We start from the raw sequence: 20516 nt of genomic DNA on the forward strand, positions 1-20516 counted from the left end.
CTCAAACCGAACAAAATGACATGAGCGAGAATCACTTATTTTTCCTGCTTTATTACACCGACAGGATTCACATCATGTAGAAAAAAAAGCTTCGTAAAAATGAATCGATCGTCAACACGTTCTCTGGTTTTGTTCGTAAACATAAATAGAGAAAAATCATTTGATTTTACTGCTGTGAAACGAAAGGATTTCGGACGCAAGATATTTTGACCCAGATGATTCTCACCGGGAACAGCTGATATAAAATCTAGATATAATTCTGAATAAACAGTTTTTATGTGTAGTTAAACCTCTTTGATGAATACTGCACGTTTCCCACGGAGCCGCGTGAAAATGGCTTCTGCAGCCCAAAAAAATTAAAATAAAAAAATCAAACTGGAGAGAGGATTGACAGGCGTTCAGAAACAGGAAGTTGTTGCAGCTTAGCTGCTCGTTAACGGCTGCAGTGTTTAAAAGTCGTTATCTCTGATAACTTTGATTAGATTATTCTCACTACAGAACTTGCTTGAGATTTGGCACGTTTGCAGTGTTTTTCAGTCTCAGAAATCTGCTGAGTTTTCTGTAAACATCCAACATGACTCGGTAAACGGGAGCTGCTGATACTGAATTCGGCTCGTTGAGTTTGCCAAAATATGAAAAAAAAAGAAAACAAAAGTTGTTTTTTGGTTGTTTTTTTTTAAATGCATTGATATTTTACAAGTTTATAAGGAAGCTGAAATCAAACTCAAAGAAAATATTCATCGTCAAGTTATTTTTTTCAAAATGTTTTATATATAAAATCTGACCTAATTTTTAAAAATAAATAAAAAGAGCCAAAAAGAGCTTCAAAGAGTCAAATTTGCTGTTTCGACAAATTCATTCTTTCCATCTTCTCAGACTTGACAGTTCGCTGCTTTTCCTTTAATTGACTGTTTTATTAATTAGGAGTTTTTGGACTTAGTTTAATGAAAACAACACACCCCATTAAAACTAAAGCAGTCAATCTTCGCTCTGTAAAAAACGTAAAGTTCCGTTTTTTGCCGTTTATTCAATTTCACGAAGGTGTTTCTGTTATTTTGTCGACTCTGTTTTGTTCTTTTTGACTCGATAACCGACGAAGTGGAAACACGTTTTTTAGATATTTTCGTTTACTAAAAAATAGAAAGAGCGGCTCCTGCTAGTGAACCGTCTAAACGTTGGTGCGACTGCTCCTTTCAAAACTCACCGTCTGAATAACCCGACTCGACGGCTGGTTTTAGTTCACGAACACCTGAGGAGAGTCGGCCGGACGTCAAAGATGCTTCATAGCTGCCAAATCGGTTTTCATAACACAAAGTTTCTTTAAGGCGAATCAATCGACGGTAAAAAAAAAAAAAAAAAAAAAAAGACACTTCGGAAGAATTAAAAACTTAGAAACTTTCTGGTTTCAGATGGAAGAAAAAGTATCAAAACATCCACCAAGTGAAGTTTTCGGCTCCTCGACAACAGTCCTTTTCCTTCCTCTGTTGTTTTTTTCTTCTTCAGGTTTCAGTCGAGGAAGCGTTGGCAGGCTTTCTTCCAGCGGCAGGCCGTGCACCACTGGTCTCGGTGCTCGATGCCGTAAACTTTACGACATTTCTTGGCATCGCCACGAATCCTCCTAAAAATAACAAACAGAAAAGAGAGAAAAAAAACATCGGTAACTGAACCAGGAAGGACCCGGGAATTAATCAGCTGATGCTGCGTTTAAAGACAGTCGGATTTTACCGTGAACAACGAGAAGAGTCCGTATGAACGGCGCCCTCTTGTGGTGTTCACGACGTCTGAACCCTAAGTTTTCTGAAAGCCCTTGAGTTCACCAGTTGTGACGTTGTTTGCTGACGTTTACAGAAAGGTCAGAGGTCGTGGAAGTTCATGTTTTGGGTAATTAAGCTAATATATTTTAGTCACGTAGAGTTTGTCTTCGTAACTTAGGTAACAGCCAACGTCTGAGGAAAACGTTGATCTTCCCAACGGCCTCATCTGTTCCCTCCGTGGTTTCTAGACGCTGTCCATGTTGCCGTTGCCTAGCAACGCTGTTCTCAGGACTTATGTTGTAACCACGAGGTCACGAGTTCCATTTGAACGAAGCATTTGACGAATAAGCAACCAGCAGTGATGTCATCATCCAGCAGTGATGTCATCGTTGGTTTGTGAACGTTATGAATCCTCCAGTTCAGATTCTGTCCGTCACCATCTTTGCTAGTCCGAAGCGGTTTGGAGCAGGAAGTGACCATATTTGGACGAGCTGGGGGAGGAGCCAGCGGTGGATCTGACTGATCTGATCGGAAACCCGACGATACTACGTCCCACCCACCGATAGCTGTAACCTGACTGCACCACAGGCCTGTCAATCAAACAGACACGCCCCCAAAAACAGGTCTTCTTGAATCTTCTTTTCTAATGAATGAGGGATTATTTTCAGATGGACCTCCAGAAAACTAATAAGAAGGAGTGACTTTAGCTAACAACACCGAGATAACTGATGGACACATTTTATTCACTTTGGATTTGATGAGAGAAGTTGAATGGGAGTCTATGGAGCCGGAGGCTTTTTGGAGCCGACCTCTAGTGGCACTCGCTGGTATTGCAGCTGAAGACACTTCTGGATCAGAACCATTTTTCAGACCTGGAAGCTACGAACACTTTTAATATACAGTCAGTGCATAGGACACATAACCACACGGAAACACTGACCTGCAGGGGGCGCTCTGATGCTGCAGCCACTGCTCTCCGACACTGATCGAGCGCACTCGGAAAGACAGACCCTGAAGAAGAGGAAGAGGAGGAGTCACTGTGCTGCAGCTTTGTGGCTTCAAGAAGATCCATAAAAAGACTCAAAACAAGTGAAACAAGACAAAAAAAAAAAAAAACTTTTTTGGGGGGGGGGGTCTGGTTCTTCTATTGGAGGTCGAAGGCCTTAAAGTATCCTCCAGCTGTTTATTATTGTTTATGTATAATTTTGAGTCCCTGCTGCTAAATTTAATCGTCCTGTCTGCAGTTTCCTCTGTCGGCCTGCTGGTGGCAGCGCTGCGCCACGACACACTGATGGAAAATGTGACTGCCAAAACAATCTGAGGGGGATTTTCCTGCTGAATGAAAACTATCAAGGAGGAGGGCGCCCCACCCTCCACCCTCCACCCTCCACCCCCCCTCCAACTTAAAACCAGTTTCAACAGGCTTCTGAGCGGCTGCAGGAAATAAACAATTGAGAGCTGTGCAGAATTCAGAGAGACAAGAGAAAACAGAAGCGAATTAGAGAAGTGAGTGGATGATGACTGCGAGGGAAAGCACAGTAATTGGTAAAGAATAAAAACAAATTATAACCTAATATTGTCGGGGGAAATCCTAAAACTGTGTCGAGTTTCACCTCTGAGTTTTTTGCAGCATTTTTGCATGTTTTTCTGGAAAACCTTTTTTGTTTTTGCAAGTCAATTCAAAAACCGAGAGAATAATAAAAAGTAGTCCTGTCTCAAGACTAACCAGCTGCAAGACACGAGGGGAGTTAGTCTGGAACAAAAAGGCAGCAGCCATCAACACTCATTCAGTGGAAGCTGCTTCCTCCCAGCTGTTTTTTTCTTACTGTAAATAAATCCCATGAAAATAACTGGTAGAAAAAAAACCCCACAGAACCACACAAAAAGATAAACATCAAAACCAAAACTGAGTAAAAAAAAAGGCTGAAAAACATTTTTACATTTACCTGTCTGTGGCAGGTAGTGGTAGTGGGCGGGGCTGTCCAACGACAGGGGGGCATGGTCAAAGCTAACACTGAGACCACGTGACCAGGGGGTGGAGCCTAAAAAAGAAAACATTACAACTTAACTTTAACACGTTCGATTCTTTTCGTAATAGAAAGTTACTCTTACGCAAACAATGTAATACTTTTTACTTTGTAATTAATTATTTATGGTGATATAATCTAAATATTAAACATATCTGAATACAACTTCCACAACTGGTAAGCTCCGCCCCTACCTGGTAGGAGTGCTCTGATTGGACCTGCCAGAAGCGGCCGGATGAAGAAGGGGCGGAGCGACTCAGAGCACTGAAGGCCGGAGAGGGGGGGGTTGGAGGGGAGGGAGGGGGAGGACTGGGAGGACTGGGAGGACTGGGAGGTGAGGGTGTGGAGAATGTGGGCGAGGAGGGGGCGGGGCCACACGGGAGAGGAGGGGGAGGGGACTGATGAGGCAGCGCTTGGTCCCATTGGTTGATCTCTGTGTAGTAAAAATCCTCCTCGCTGCGGGAACAGCGCTCGTGTTCGCCGCTGCGGCTGTGACATAGAGGTCAAAGGTCAAATATGTTCAGTCAGGTTATAAAAAATGCACACAATTTTAATAGATGCCCCGCCCCCTTTCGAAATTATTATGTTTTTACTTAGCGTAATTGTAAAATGTCGCATTTAATCACAGATATTGTGCATGGGGGCTCATTAGCAGATCATTTATCAAAAGACTTTAAATTGTTAGGAATTAAATAAATTGTTGGAATATATTAACGATCCAAAACCATTAAAAAAAATAAATCTGGGCATTAATGGGCCTCCATAATAAATACATTTCAGGTTTGATTCCAGTTGTATTTAATATATGGAGGCCCACAACGGTCAGAAAACATTAACAAAAGAAATCTATAAATTCCGATACAGTAAAAATATTTTTTTTTAACGATTTTTGGCAGGAATGAGCCTCCATATTTAACCCTGAATTTGTCCGTCCGCCAGGTGAGGTCTTACCACAAGTGCGTCATCCTGATGTGCCGTTTGATTCCCACCACCGACGTCAGCAGCTTCCCGCAACTCGGCCACAAACACTTATAGACGACTTTCACCGAGTTCTGGAAGAAGAAAACAAAACCTTCACCGTCTGACGCCTTTTTTATTTTTGTGTCTCTGTGACCAACGTAAAAAACAAAAACAAAAACAAAACATGGCTCACTCTGCGTTTCCTTGGCGCCGGTTCGTCGAACAGCACCTGCCCCAGCTCCATGTCCAGGCCCTCGTCGGGGGGCGTGGCCCGGCCGGCTTCAGGCTCTGCGATTGGCGGGGAGGGGGCGGGGCTTCCGTGGGCGTGGCCAACACTCCAGTAGCCGCTGCTGCCGCTGTCGGAGAGTTCGCTGCCGCCGAAGTCCATCGGAAGACCTGAAACGCCAAAAACGCAAGAAATACAAATCAGATGTCTGACTGGAGGAAATTATATTTTGGTGATTCTTGTTGTTATTATTGTTTGTCAGTGATTTTTGCTCCTCTTTAGTTATATACATCATATCATGTAAAATCATTACTGTACGTTGTTTTTAATTGTTACGGTTTGTTGTCATCGTTGCGGCGTTATTATCACTGTTGTCATTGTTTGTTGTTGGTAATTGTTACAGATGTTCTTGTAATTATTTGTTGTTGATTACAGCTGTTTGTTGTTGACTGTTACAACTGTTAGTTGTCACTACTGGTTGTCGAAGTTGTTTGTCGCTGTTAACTGATAGAGCTATTTGTTGTTACAGTTGTTTGTTTGTGTACCTGTGGGGTCTGGGTGGGGGGGGCTTTGCAGCAGGGGGCTGCAGGACAAACTGCTGAGAACCATCGCCGCCATCAGCTCATCCACGTCGACCTCCTGCCGACTCTTCTGACTGCAGGACGGCAGGAAAACAAACAAACAAAAAGTTTGAGCACATTTATTGGTAAACAAAGAGGCAAATAACAAACAAACACGGGGAGACGTCCGACCTTCTGGGGACATCGATGGAGGACGAGACGGATCTGATGCAGGACGGACGAGACGAAGACCTGACGTCACTCTCCATGTGATCGACGACACCTGAAGATTCACCTCCGCACTGAAAATACACCTGAGAGAGGAGACGAGGCGCGACTCAGTGATTGGCTCAGACAGCTGTCAATCAAGGAAAAGTTCCAACAAAAATACAACAACTTCTTTTCCGTAAATATTTTGTGTTTTTCTCATCAGGCTTTCAGGAGAAATAAAAACACGATTCTGGGAATTATTTGTGTGATTTTAATCCATATTCTAAACCTGCAAACTGGGACATTCTGTTCAGTTAAAAGAAAAAACAAGAAAGAAATAAACCGTGTAAATAAATATTTAAAAAGTCAGTATAAAGATAAGTTATATATAAATGGATAAATTACGTCAGGAAAAGGTTTCACAGCTCGCCGATGAAACCAAAAGATCCTCCTCTCACCTTCAGTCCGAGATGACCTCTGGCTCTGCCGACGGGTTGTTGTTGTTGTTGTCCTGCTGTGGTTGTCGTGGCGACACCGGTCTTGCCGGCCTCCAGGTGAGCGTGAATCCCTGCCGGCGGACAGGTGGAGCTCACTAGCGCCCCGAGAGGAGAACGCTTCCCCAGACGAGTCTTCGGTAACATCTCTGCAAGAAAAAACAACAACAACAACACGGAGTCACATTTACGACAAAAAGTTGTTCTGTTTAAGTCGTACGAGAATCACGGATCGTTTTCATTCTGTCAAACAGCTGTTCAGGTCAAAGTCGTCTTTTTTAATGACGTGAAGAAGAAAAGTTCATTCTTTGTTTTAACCATCGACCGCCTCATAACGGCAAAATACAGCAACCACGTATCTGATTGAAACCGTCGTAACCTGTTGGCGAACACCAATTTAACTACGTAAAAAATATCCTGTGATAAAAAAAGACGGCAACCTTCAACTAACGGCTAACTCTATCGCTAAGGTCAGAACGCTATATCGACTAAAAGCTAGCTGCCGTGGCTGACCTAAAACTAAACTTACAACAAGTTATTGGTTTTCCCAGTTCTGTTATTTGTAAATAATATATCCATTGTGACTGTAACATTTTGTTTGTATATTTGGTTTATTTGACGCATTTAAATAAGACGGCGGCTAAAAGCAGATTAACTGCTGCTGAAAGTTTTTTTTTTTGTTGTTGTTTTTTTTTACAAAATACAACATATTGTTAAAAATCAACCAGCGTTCTGCAAACATTTTTTGGGGGGATCGTAAACCTCTTGGAATAAAAGTCACGTCCGGACATGTTCAGGTCACTCAACACATTTCAGATGCCGTTATAAATTTTTCTCACATGGTTTTGAGACATGCCCGATATTTCACAAGAAAAACAAACAGTGAAAAAAAAGTGGAAAAGTCAGGAGTTATTTTCTTCCTCTCATCTTGTGACCCTTCAGATTTTGTCTGGTGACCCTTTGCCGGGTGCGTGACCTTTATTTTGGGAACCACTGAATGCATAATAAAGTAGACGGATGCAGCTCCAACAGTGAATAATATCATGTAAATTATATATAATATATATATATATGAATAATGTTTTTGTACTTTCGCTGATGGCAAAAGCTTCTGCAGGGAAATAAAACGTCAGCTGTGGATTTAGATCCGAGTGAAATCACGATGAGTCACAGGCGGCGAGGTCATTTACAGTCATGCCGCTGTGTGTGCGTGTGCGTGTGCGTGTGCGTGTCTCAAACGACACCAGTAACTAACTCGGCAGAGGATTAAGATAAACGGAGCAGATGGGTTCAACTGTTAAATGTTCTCTTTATCGCGTTATAAACCTTCAATGCTAAACTCTGTCACCATGGCAACACAACGACACACAGCGAGCCTCCACTCCCCCCCCCCCTCCCCTTTCAAGGTTTCCTGTTAATCAGTCACTCAGAGCAACCAGACACTGCAACACACACACACACACACACACACTACAGTATAAACATGCATTTCCACACATGACGACAAAAGTATGTGGAAGCATGCTTTTCTGGTCATTTCTGTTGTGCGGGGGGGGGGACATAAAACTGAACGTACAAAGTTGCAACGGCGTCGTCAATATATTAGATACTGAAGAATTTAAGATTTCCCTTCATTGAAACGGCAAAAAAAAGGCTGAAATACAGTGAACTACAGTGTGCACAGGGTGTCCACATATTTTTGGCTTTAATGACACAACAGACATGACTGATGCAACCCTGACCTACATTTAACACACTGATAACGAATGCGTCACCTTCATATTTGAGATCTTTAAAACAGATGTTTTCCTCTCGTGACTGCTCAGATTTATCTGGTGAAACCTTCAGAGAGTCACGAGCCCGAGATCAGAGATCAACGACGCATTTAAAGTCGTTCAAACGGCTTCTTGTGCAGCACAATCGACATTTAACGTTTAAATCTGGTTCCTTTGAACGACCCACGATCAGATGTTCATCGTGTTCTTGTTTTTTGAGAGAGGACGAAAAGGTTTCAAATGGAATAAACTGCAAACACAATCCTCCTCATTACGAATTATTTTTCCTTTTCTCGGGTCTCTCTGGGGAAAAAAAACAACTTTAATTTATTTTTTCAGAGATGATGTGATAAAAAAATATATATATATTCATTTTAAACGTGTCAAATATTGCAGAGTATTAGAAAACGCAACTATACTCCGATTGCTTATTCGAGGTCACAACAACTTCTGATTTGTTTGTTTTTTTACAATGTATTGTAATTTATACCATTAATACAGTGAAAATGTATGTTTACCTCATTCTTTAATTTGAACTGCAAAACAACTCTTTCAAAAGATGAAGTGCATAAAGTAAAAAAATACGAATAAAAAAAAACAGCTGGAAGATACTTTAAGGCCTCGATAGAAGAACCAGACCCTCCCCCCCCCCCCAGAAAGTTCACATACTTGTAATAACCTGACAAAAAAAAAAAAAACACTTACAGCATGAAAATAAATTTACAGTTGACCTCGGAGTGACTCGGATTACTTTTTCTTTTTTATTTCAACAAATATACACAAACATTTTAACAACGCAACTCGTGCTGTTTGTGCAGGAACTCATACTGTACAAACACACCCACTCCGTCTGCAGCTCTGAACCAATCAGATTCCTTCACACCTTCCACAATAAGAGCCCTCAATGAACAGAAAAAAACAGCACTTTAGCTGATTATTAATTCCAAAACTAAAGTTTTTACTGCAGAAATGGATCAAAAACATGAATCCCCCATCAAAACTGATGATTATGTAACATAATCGATTAAAAAAAAAATTGTTTTTTTAAAAGTGCTATCAGCCTGTTTTTCATTCCCTCCACAACCATCAGTGAATCACAACAACATGAAGAGGAGCCGAGAGGTGAAAGGTGCTCCTGCACAAGAATCAACACGCTGTGATCAGAAACCAGAAAAAGAAAAAGAAAAAAGTCTGTAGAAGCAAACAGAAGCAAGAAACAGCTGCTGACACGTACCTGCAGAGGTGAGAGGCTCCAACAAACAATAAACAACAACAACAACAGGAGGAGGAGGACCTCCAGCAGGTACAGAGTCTGTCGCTGCCGTTCAACGGGAGCTGAGTGTGAGAGTGAGTGTGTGTGTGTGTGAGCTGCTGCAGACCAACAACCATAAGGGAGGGACTGGAGTCCAGCAGCACCCGGACCGGACTACAGCATGCTTCCGGATGGGAGTTCTGCTGCCTGAAGACAAAACCGGTTTATCAAACTGGTAGTTTTTTTTTTCCCAATGAAGGCCGAAACACTCAGGACGAAAAAGAGAAGAGAGACTGACAGAGAGGACGAAAGGTTTTAACGTAAACGGGCCCCAGAGAGGACGAAAGGTTTTAACGTAAACGGGCCCCAGAGAGGATTGATTGACATTTTGCACGAATGAATGGAGACTTTAAAATCGACAGAATCTGAAGCTCGAAGGTACAAAAAAACAACAACAAAAAAACGATGAAGTCGACAGCAGCAGAAGCAAAAACATGAAAACAAAGAGACTCATTCATAAAACGCTCAATCTGCTGTTTTTGGTTTTGTTCTCACCTGTCTGGACGTCGTTCAGCAAAAACACGTTTTCAGCCTCAGAGTTCAGAGCTGAAATAAAAACAAGCTGCAGACGTGAAGGAGTTCCTCATGAGACGCAGCCGAACCCACAATCACCTGTTCACAGGTGTGTTCCATTCCAGTCACTGAGCATGCTCAGCTGGGTCGGGAGTTTCTCAAGGAGCTTTTTCTTCTGTCATGTTCAGGAACATCCTGGTCGGGTTGAGCAGAAAGAAAAGCTGCTGACTTTGCGTATTTGTCACCAAGCGTCCACCTGATTTTTATGAAACTTATTTAATCACCTATTTTCAGGAAAATGTTGGACATTTTACAAAGTTTATTGAATTAACTAAATACTAAAAAATATTGAATTTATTGATTTGCATGTTTATTTTTTGTTTGTTTTACATCAAAATATGAATAATAAAACTCTTTTCCTGGCTCATATCAGTTATAAGAGTTCATGTTTTAATGTGCACACTCAGCTATAATTTAAAAAGAGGTTTGGAAGGTATTTTTTTTATAATTACAAAAACAACAGGAGCAATTATAAACTTCTCATATAGCATATTTTAGCTCCTTTTGTTTGATGCAGACTTTCAGATTTTTCAAGAGCAACTTGTTTTACATGGAAATAAACTGCAGATGCAAAAAATATTGATAAATACCCGAAAGTGTGCTAAAGTACAGCTAATTATTAGTCCATAAATCTTATTTTTCCCCCAAAAGTATTTAATTTATTTAATGTAACAAAACCAACATGTTTTAATATGCTCCGATTTGGAGGCTCCTGATTACCTCATCAACCCGAGCCGTTCCGGGTTTTCCCAGCAGCCCCCGCCGTGCCTTTTTCTGCTCCGTAGTAAACAAGAGAGCCACGTGGGGAGGAGCTGACCTGTGATTGGTGGAGCTCCTTCGTGCGGGAACACACCCCACTGAGGCCGAGTTGTTTACGGACTTTTCTGCACTGAACTGAAAGAGTCTCACTTTTACTGGCTGCGTTTTTAAAAGGTCTCTTAACTGGTTATAAAAACGTGTGTGTAGTATTATTATATGATGTAGTATTTGTTATGATAAATATGCAGTAGTCTGCAGTTTTTTTTTCCTGGACCTGTGGAAGAATAAAGACACGGGCGCTTACTGCGGCTGCGCAGTTGGCCCGTAACTGTAAACGCAAGAGATCACGACTGTTACCGTCACGCGCAGGTTTGTCGTCGTGTTTCTGCAGCTCCAGTACTCAGTACTACATAGAGTACTGCAGTAGTACTGCAGTAGTACTGTAGTGTTACGCTGTCCTGAGTGCAGCGGCGGTGATAACAAAGAGCAGCCTGTGGGCGGAGAACAGCCCCTCATTACATAATGTGTGTGTGTGTGTGTGTGTGTGTGTGTGTGTGTGTGTGTGTGTGTGTGTGTGTGCGCGTGTCCGTGCGCGCGTGCGTGTGTGCAGAGCTGCACGTAGCACACTGGAGCTGCCGTTTCTCTGTACGTGCCTTCACTGACGTCCTGCTTTTAAACACTCAGTCCGCGTTACTGTCTGTCGCGTGCGCCGTCCTTTGACCTACTTTTTACTCGGATCGCACGACGACACGTATTTACACTATTTACTCTCAACAACAACAACAACAACAACAAATAGCCTAAATAACTGGCAGTCCAAGAAGTATGAAGACCACTTGAGTACAAAATAAAAAGATCATTTAACTTGTAAATTAATATATTATCGGTACATTCATTTCATATTTGAAGAACTCCCAACATGTACTCGTACTTCAGTTTTAAGTATTTGGATTTTACTTGAACAAAGTACTTTTTACTTTAATACTCTGACTCCACTACATGTATTATTTAGATGCAGTTACTGCTTAACATTTTTGTTGATAACACTTACAAAGTACTTTTTTTGTGGTGTTAATTTTCCTTAAGTAATAAATATTATTATGCAGATACGTTATTTTAATCATAAATAAATGGCCATTATAATTCAAATAATACATTATATGACCCGTTTTAAAATTTTACCAACACATCTAACAAAAAGACATTTGATGTGTTGTCATTTATTTGTTCATTTTTAAAGTTCTTGACGGCTTGAACAGGCAGCTGATCGACGTGGTGAACGTGACTGTTCACAAGTTTCACAGCGTTTTAGTCATCGACTGAATTCTTCTCCTGAACTCTGACTCACAGCAGCAGGACGCTGCTAACACACACACACACACACACACACACACACACACACACACACACACACACACACACACACGTTTGTCTTTCTGTCTTTGTGAGTACTGTCACTGATTCAATACATTCCCGCATCGTGAACCCTGAACCTAAACCTGACTTCTGATCTGTCCAAAAAGTTTGAAACCAGACAGGCTGTCCAACGATGTCCAACAATGTCCCCCCCCCCCCCATCCCCAATATCTCTACTCCTAAAAAACTTCCTTAAGATTTCCCTAATTTTCTGCAAAGTTCCCACTTTGCACGAATGTCAACACTTCCAAAACTGCTCGTCTCTCTGTCTCTGTGAGGACCTCTGCTGACACGACACATTTCCAAACCCTGAACCTCCGCCTGAACCCGGAAACCAAGTCTGAACTCTCAAACAACCCTCTGAAAGTTAGTGTCCCCCCAAACCAGAGACGTCCTCACAAACCAGAGACGTCCTCACAAAGACACACACATTGTGTCATTCAGACGTCATCGTACTCAGGATGAAATGATGAAATGATGAAGGTGAAAACTGAGGACGGTGCAACATACAGTATGCTTTATTTTTTATTATAAACATGTTTATGTACATTAAACCAAATAAAGTTCACTTCATCGTGTGTTTGTTGATTTTTAGCTTCAGTGTTTCAGTGACATTCAAACACAACATGAAATAAAATGATAAATATCTGTCTGCGACAAGATTCGGTTTTTATCTGAAATGAGAGGACGGAAATTAATCTAAAGTCTGCAGGATGATTTAATAGCGATGAGCGTTGAACGGCGGGCGAAACGTCGTCCTTCATCGTTTTTTGTTGTTTTCTCGTTTCTCTTTGTTGTTTTCTCGTTTCTCTTTGTTGTTTTTTTTATTTTTGAGGCTCGTCGCTGGAGCATTTCTGTTTTCAGGTTGTCCGTCGGCTCTTCCTCGTTCTCGCGATATCTCGAGAACACCTCGAGGGAATTGGTTCAAACTTGGCAGAAAGATTGTCTTGGTATCCACAGTGAACTGGTTAGATTTTGGGGGGCAAAGGTCAAAGGTCAAGGTCACTTCCACCCCCAAATTCCACACTTAAATGAACACGATATTCTCAGGAACTCCTGGATGGAATTTCTTCAAAAGTGGCACAAATCATTCACTCGGGCCTCGAGGATGAAATGATTAGAGTTTGGTGGTCAAAGGTCAAACTTCAAAAGCCACCGTGACCTCACATGACCCTCATCTGCCCGTCCCTGTTCTCACGAACCATCAGATATGAAGAACGCCTCGAGGGGGATTTGTTCAAATTTGGCAAAAAAACATTCACTTTCGTTCAAAACGATGACCAGCTAAGATTTTGGTGTTTAAAGGTCAAAGGTCACTGTAACCTCACATTAACGCTTGCTCGTAAAACTTTCTCAGGAATGGCTTGAGGGAATTTCTTCAAATTTGTCACATATGCTCACGTTGGTTCAGCATTGAACTGTTAAAGACTTCAAAGGTCAAAGGTCAAGGTCACAGGTGGTTCAATATCTCTACGGTAACTGTAACTTTACTGGTTAGCGGAGGGGTTTGTCGTGTTTTTCGTGCCTTATCCGTCCTCCTCCGTCGGGTTGGGGAACGAATGTTTCGTACTTCATCCTTCGTCTGTCAATCAATTACATTTCTCCTTTTTTCGCCCTTAGTTTTGTATTTTTCTCGCTCGTCCTTCATCATTAGTCTTTAGTTTTTCATCCTTCTAAAACGTTTTTTAAGTTTTTTTTCATCAGTCCTTCATCTCATAGCTGCCGTCCCTCGTCCTTCGTCCTTCATCTCTTGTCGTCCGTCCTTTCATCCCTCCAGCTGCGTCCTCCTCTCGGGCAGCGGAGGCGAAGACTCCTCCTCCACCGGCGCCTCCTCAGGTGTACGAACAGGTGAGGTGTTCGTGCTCAGTTTCTTGCTGACTTGAGCGTAAATTGAATTTCTGTCGCGATCTCTCAAATCCGCCGCCGCCGCCTCCGCAGGACAAGCATCGCCACTGCGCTGCGGCGCCGGCTTGTGATTGGCCCACGGCGCATCGCCGCCACTGTCCCGACCTTCTCTGACTGTTTGGTAAATGTGGTTGGAGTCAGGGGGGGAGGAAGAATTCAGATCTGTGAACAGACAGAACAACATTGAAGACGTAATCATCGCTTCATGACTTCTTTTTCATTTTCTTTCTCCAAATGGTCAAATTTTTCTGCTTTAATCACATTTAGTGCAGAAACAAACAGTTTAATTCGTATAAAAGTAAAACCTCCGTTCTGTGGCGCCGCCAGGTGGCTCCTCCAGGGAGTGTACGGGACGGAGGCCTCCTCTTCAGGATGCGACTCTGAAAACACAAAAAACAGGCAAAACTGGGAAATGCAGTTATCGAATTTGTTCCCCTTTATTCTTCACCATTTGGTTTTAATCAATAGTTTTTGTTTAAATATAAAATGTTGGATCACTCACAAAAAAACACAAGAAATCAATCACACAAAATATTTTATGTATTTGGGAAACTTTGCACAAATGTCAACACTTCCCAAAACTGCTCGTCTCTGTCTCTGTGAGGACCTCTGCTGACACGACACTTTCCCAAGCCTCGAACTCTGAACCTCCACCTGAACCCGGAAACCAAGTCTGAACTCCTAAACAACCCTCTGAATGATAATGTCCTCACAAACCAGAGACGTCCTCACAAACCAGAGACGTCCTCAAAAACCAGAGACGTCCTCACAAACCAGAGACGTCCTCACAAACCAGAGACGTCCTCACAAACCAGAGACGTCCTCAAAAACCAGAGACGTCCTCACAAACCAGAGACGTCCTCACAAACCAGCGTTTTCCTCACAGCAATGTTTTTTTTACAAAAAACTTGTCCACACAAAGAAACACACATTACGTGTCACTCAGACGTCATCGTACTCAGGATGAACTGAAGAAATCAATTACAGGAAATAATCGACGTAGACTCAAAGTTGTCTGTTGCCACTTTATATTGCACCCAAATAAAAAAGGGTTCACCCACAAACATAATCTAGAAAGTTTTATTTGAATAAGTAAACCTCATGATAATTTTGCATTGTTGCAGTTTTAATTCTCATTAAACACATTAAATGTTTTCATTTGCACACAAAATTAAAGAATCAGAGACGCATTGAAATAAATCGACATCGTGGTTGGACAATCGTTCAAGTAGGAGCCAAATATGTTGGTTGACACGCCTCCAAAACGTTTGCAGCCCCATTTTACCTCCAGATTATCCGACCGATGTTTTCAGTCGCACCATAAACACTTTGAATATTCTCGATTGTGTTTTTTCATCGTCCTTCCGTTAGATCATCCGAGTCCGTTAGCAGCTTCAAAAAAACGTCTCAAAACTTATCTTTTCTGACTTCCCAGCTTTGACTACTTTATGTCGTGTTTATTGTTGTGTGTTACTTATCTTTGTGTTTATGTATCCTGTTTCAGCACTTCTGTTACTTCCAATGTAAATGTAAATTTCACTTTGTTACCTACTTATGTAAAATTTGACACAAAAATGAATTTGTGCTGCCTTTTTCTCAACAAATACAAAAAAACCCAAAATCTTAAAAATCTAAAATCTCCAAATTTCTTCACGGCGTCGGGTTCAGATTGTGATTACTTCTACTCTCCCATGAATGATCTTTTTATTCCTGTTAAGATTAAGCCGTTTTTTTTTTTTTATCACCTGTTGAAATAAATACAACAAACTGAAGTGAACTGACCTCGCTGGGTCTGTGGCGCCTCCAAGTGGTTCGTCGAGGGAGTGAGCGTTGCAGGGTTTTCTTTATGAGGATGAAACTCTGAAAAAACAAAGATAGGAAAAGGTCGACAAAGAAACCGTTCAAACATGAGTCCATGAAACTTGATTTTTAAAGAACTACCAATGATCTTTGTCTTTAAAGGGCCGAGAGCACTTTGCGACTGTTTTTAAGTGTTTAATAAATTTTGATTATTATCATTTCACCTGTCTTGTGTTTAAACAGGAAAAGTTTTCCTCAAATAAAAATTATTTTTGTCTCTTCCTGTTAAAACACAGTTCTTCCTGACTATGTAAAAGTGCCTTGAAATGACATCATTTGATGCTATAAAAAATTAAATAAAAGTGAATTTAGCTTAAAAGTTCTAAAAACTAATTAAATTACTGAAAAAAAACCTGTTTCGTATCAAAAATGTCATTTAAGTCTTCATATTTCTTCAATTATTATTATTTTTTGCTATCGTCCATATTTTTTTAATATTTCGCGTTCAAAAGTCCGCTCACCTTTTTCGTCATTCTGGATCTCGTTGATCGTCGGGTTTTCTCTCACTTCTTCCAGCTTCACCTGCCGATCAACACGACAACTCAAAGACGTTTCTCGTCCTCTCGGAGGTTTCAGATTTAAAGTTTTCCTGAGATAAAAGCTCCGCGGTGAGTTTCACCGTCTCTTACCACTTTGATGAGGATTGAAGAGTTTTTGCTCATCGGCCTTTCGTCCAGCTTGAACGAATGTCTGGAAAACAAACATATTCATAATATTTAATCTTTATTTAATCAGTAAATAACATCCGAAGGAGTAAAACTGCAATTTCAAAATGGATTTAAAAGCTCTCGACGATATCAAATTACAGTTTTTAAAAAAATATTCTGACTTGTAGCAGTCGCCGCAGAGAGCCGTGAGGAAGATGGAGAGGAGGAGGACGAGGATGAAGAACATGACGACCCCCGATGACGGGAACCACGACCCGGTGACCTCGGCTCCGACTGCCGCCATTATCCCTGAGAGACGAGGAAGGAAAACGTTAAAGGTGTCGAGGTGCTTGGAGAAAACAGGAAGTTAATTTACTTCACAATTCACAGGCCAAATTCCAACCGAGTTTGGTTTGTGAGGACATCTCTAGTTTGTGAGGACGTTGCTGGTTTGTGAGGACGTCCCTGGTTTATGAGGACATCTCTAGTTTGTGAGGACATCTCTGGTTTGTGAGGACGTCGCTGGTTTGTGAGGACGTCTCTAGTTTGTGAGGATGTCGGTGGTTTGTGAGGACGTCTCTAGTTTGTGAGGACGTCGGTGGTTTGTGAAGACATTGACTTTCAGAGGATTGTTTGAGACTCGCGAGGCGTTCCCCGGCCAGATGAGATATAAAATCCCTGCAGCGTGTTCTGGGTCGGAAGACCAGTTGGATAAACCTGGAAAACGTCCAATGGAAGACACTCAGGAGACATCTCAACTGGCTCTACTTCGAACTCCCCCCGAAAGTCTCTAGTTTTGGTGAAAATGTCTTTTGTGTGACGTTCTGTTCGGCCATCGTGAGTACGAGCTTCCACGTGGATGTCAGTTTAACACGAGGAAACTTGGTACATACTGGTTAAATCCAAACGCCCGGACCTCCCTTGGAAAAACTCGAAGACTTGACGGAGGACTTTCTAGGCTCATTATTGTCCGTTTGAGTTGTATTTACTTCTTCCCACTTCGAAAATTAACAAAATATGTAATTTGCCCACCAGGTGTTTGCGCGGATGTCAACAGATTCGATTCCCAGAGGACACGAACTCCGGAAAGTAAATGAAAAAAAGTGCCGCGGGCTGTTTTGTTTCGGTCAACATACAAAAAGCTTCCAGGCAGGAATTCAAACAAGCTTCACAGAAGTTTTTCAGTTTAGTTTACAGAGAAAGACCCAAAGCCCGCAGGACTTTAAACAGAAATCTGCAGACGCAGTTAAATTAGGCCCCAAGTTTTGTTTGATCATTAACTTTGTTTGATAATCTGAGCGAGGTCAAAGTTCGGAGTCTGTTATGGTCTACCGGTAATATCTCATGGAAGAAAAAGAAAAACCGGATGACTGAAATCATGAAGCATTTTTTCCAGATAAAGCACACAAACTACGAAGTATTTAGAAGGAAAGATGTCTGAACGGAACAAAATCCATCAATCTCTAATGTTCACTCACTGATTAACTCAGTGGTAAACATTAGTAAGACATTTTTGTAGGCGTTGTGTGATGGATTGTTTCTTATTTTAGACGAGTAACTTCCTGTTTCTAATAACTGATCAGAGACCAAAAAAAGTCCCCCTTAAAAACCCATTTAAACATTTTTTTGTTTATCAAACACTAGACAGATGTTGGACTGTGGACGGATGGATAAATGGATTATCGGGGCCATCAGACAAAGACCGAAGGGGCCCGTGGGATCGAGCATCCGTTTGTAACATCTGTTATTGCAAAGTTAGTCAAACAACTTAAGAGAGACACCAAATGATGACAAAGAAACTTAACACAACTACAAAGACTCAAAACAAAGAGGCAAAATATGTCTATAAAGAAACACACAAAAACTCAGAGACAAAATGACTTTTAAGATGTGAACCCAAAAACAACGATCATCATCACAGTAGACAAAAAAAACAAGAAGTTTCCGTAACCAGTAAAGAAAATTGTCTCGTAATCCGTTGGTGTTTTTTCTGGTGTGAACATTAATACTTTAATAAAACATTAATAACATTTTATTGATCCGATAACAAAGTGATTTAGTTGAGTTACTCTTCACAGAACAGCGAGACTTTCCACAAAAAACTAAAACCACGTTACACCGTCGTTTTATATTTTTAAACATTCATGAAAAATGCATATAAAAAAACACCGACATGACTTGATTTGTACTTAAAATATTAACATGGGTGATTAAATGAAAATCTAACTGCTCATTTAAATGTGATATTAAACATTACACATCAACAGAAACACAACACGGAACTGTTTCAGTTCGTATGTTGACCGGATCAAACATGTACGTCAACATGCTGATAGAATCAGATATGAAACTCGGTGGACAGTTTATAATATCTGCTGTTGAATAAAAACAATATTTATTGACATGATTTTCTGAATGTTTTGGACTAATCGAATCCAAAAGAATTTCTGGTTTGATTGGATGTAAGTTTGCAATAAACATTTTATTTGTATAAAGGCCCTTTATTTCTGTCTGACAGAGGTCCTGTTAAAATAATAATAAGTTTAAGAAGACTGAACCTCTGACTGCCAAAACACTTTGAGTTTAGATTTGAACCAAACATCAGATTGAACAGGAAACATCTCAGATCTTTAATTTAACGGGTTACTTAAGTTAAAACAGAAGACGTACCTGCATGTGGACGTCTTTGGGTTTCAGGTTGAGTTTGACTTTTTCCTGCTTTGTCTTTTCACTCATTGACAAGCTGAACAAACACTGAGCTGTTTTGCTGTTGGAGCTGGTTAAAGACAAACACACCCGCTGTTTATACACTGTAAAAAAATACCTTGTTGGACTTGAGACACCGCCCTCAACACGGATATGAGCCACATCAGAGATAAGGATATGTTTAGCTTAGCTTAGCACAAAGCCTGTAAACAAAGGGAAAAAGGTAGCATGACTTCACAGCTTGTTGGATTTACATTTTGCATCAAGTTTGATTTAATCTGGTCAACATTAAGCTTCGTTTCTGTTGACGAGAGCAAACAGGTCTTGAACTTGGTCGTTTTTCTCCACAACAAATTAGCATCGGGACAGATTAGCCTCATAATGCTAGTCAAAGAAAAAGACTTAGTTTATCATCAGACAATTCAGGGTTCTCTGGAAAAGTCTGTGTTAATCAACAAACATAAACAAAACAAGAAAGACACATAGAAGTGATACTAGCTAGTTAGCAGACGGCTAAAAAAATACTGTTAATGGCAAAATAATCAATATTAATATAAATAAATCAGCCTTTAATTACCTTTCAAAAACAAACTTTGGCTGACGTGTGACATCCAGGTTATATAAACACTATTTCCTTAATTAAGTGACAACATGACGTTCCAGATTCAACGACTATGCCAATAACGCCACCGTCAGGTAAGATTAAGAATATTTAATCATCAGCATATACTGAACACTTTATATTCTGTATTATAAATAACGCAGCTTTTTTTTTTTTTATAGCATTAAAGACGTGGTTCGGATCCTTTTTTTCTGTTTCTCCAAAAAAAAGTTATAAATTAGATTTTTTTTTGGCACCGACATGCCGTTAAAACTCGGTGGCGTCGCCCTGAACGACGTATTCTCCTGTGAAAAACCCAAACACAGAGGCCGGCAGTGTTTTATAGTTTTTTTTTTTATGGAAGTCCTTTTTGACTGCAAGCAGCTGCGACCGATAAGCTTATTGAAGCCCGAATCAAACTGAAACTGGAACATTTATCAGCGGCTCCACCCGAACGCTGCAACCGACGCTCTCCGCTTGACTAGCGGGGCGCAGCCGGCCGAGAGCTGCGAGAGGAAGATAACAACGACGACCGCGCTCCAACGCTGCAGTTAAAAATAATATTTTTCGCTGTTTAACCTGTAATACGTGGTCACGTGGACAGATTCAGTTTCCTGTGCAGATGTTCTTCTCGGCAGCTGATTCTGACACAGTTTCGGTGTCTTGAGGGAAAATTTTAAATTATTTTCACTTTACCAACTATATGTTGGCGTTTACGTGTTTTTCATCAT

The 20516-nt window shown here is 41.0% G+C and overlaps 2 protein-coding genes across 2 annotated transcripts; both read right to left on the minus strand.

Moving 5' to 3' along the window:
* Positions 1–35: 35 nt before the first annotated feature.
* On the minus strand, positions 36–9353 carry LOC138213839 (zinc finger protein 395-like). The gene is made up of 10 exons (XM_069175135.1): positions 9241–9353; positions 6196–6380; positions 5720–5841; positions 5513–5622; positions 4935–5137; positions 4733–4833; positions 3976–4270; positions 3701–3796; positions 2695–2765; positions 36–1618 (listed from the first exon to the last, which is right to left on the minus strand). The coding sequence occupies exons 2-10, from the start codon at positions 6376–6378 to the stop codon at positions 1507–1509; spliced, it is 1293 nt and encodes a 430-aa protein (XP_069031236.1). The 5' UTR covers positions 6379–6380; positions 9241–9353; the 3' UTR covers positions 36–1506.
* Positions 9354–12561: 3208 nt separating this feature from the next.
* LOC138213880 (uncharacterized) lies at positions 12562–19946 on the minus strand. Its single transcript, XM_069175197.1, has 8 exons — positions 19762–19946; positions 19149–19254; positions 16661–16787; positions 16461–16521; positions 16293–16353; positions 15754–15831; positions 14277–14351; positions 12562–14133 (listed from the first exon to the last, which is right to left on the minus strand). Exons 3-8 carry the CDS (start codon positions 16780–16782, stop codon positions 13832–13834), a joined length of 699 nt encoding a protein of 232 aa, XP_069031298.1. The 5' UTR covers positions 16783–16787; positions 19149–19254; positions 19762–19946; the 3' UTR covers positions 12562–13831.
* Between the last annotated feature and the right edge of the window lie 570 nt (positions 19947–20516).

This window comes from Embiotoca jacksoni, unplaced genomic scaffold (genome assembly GCF_022577435.1).
Source record: "Embiotoca jacksoni isolate LCO1_2020_lvr unplaced genomic scaffold, fEmbJac1.0.p SCAF_64, whole genome shotgun sequence".
NCBI lineage: Eukaryota > Metazoa > Chordata > Actinopteri > Embiotocidae > Embiotoca > Embiotoca jacksoni.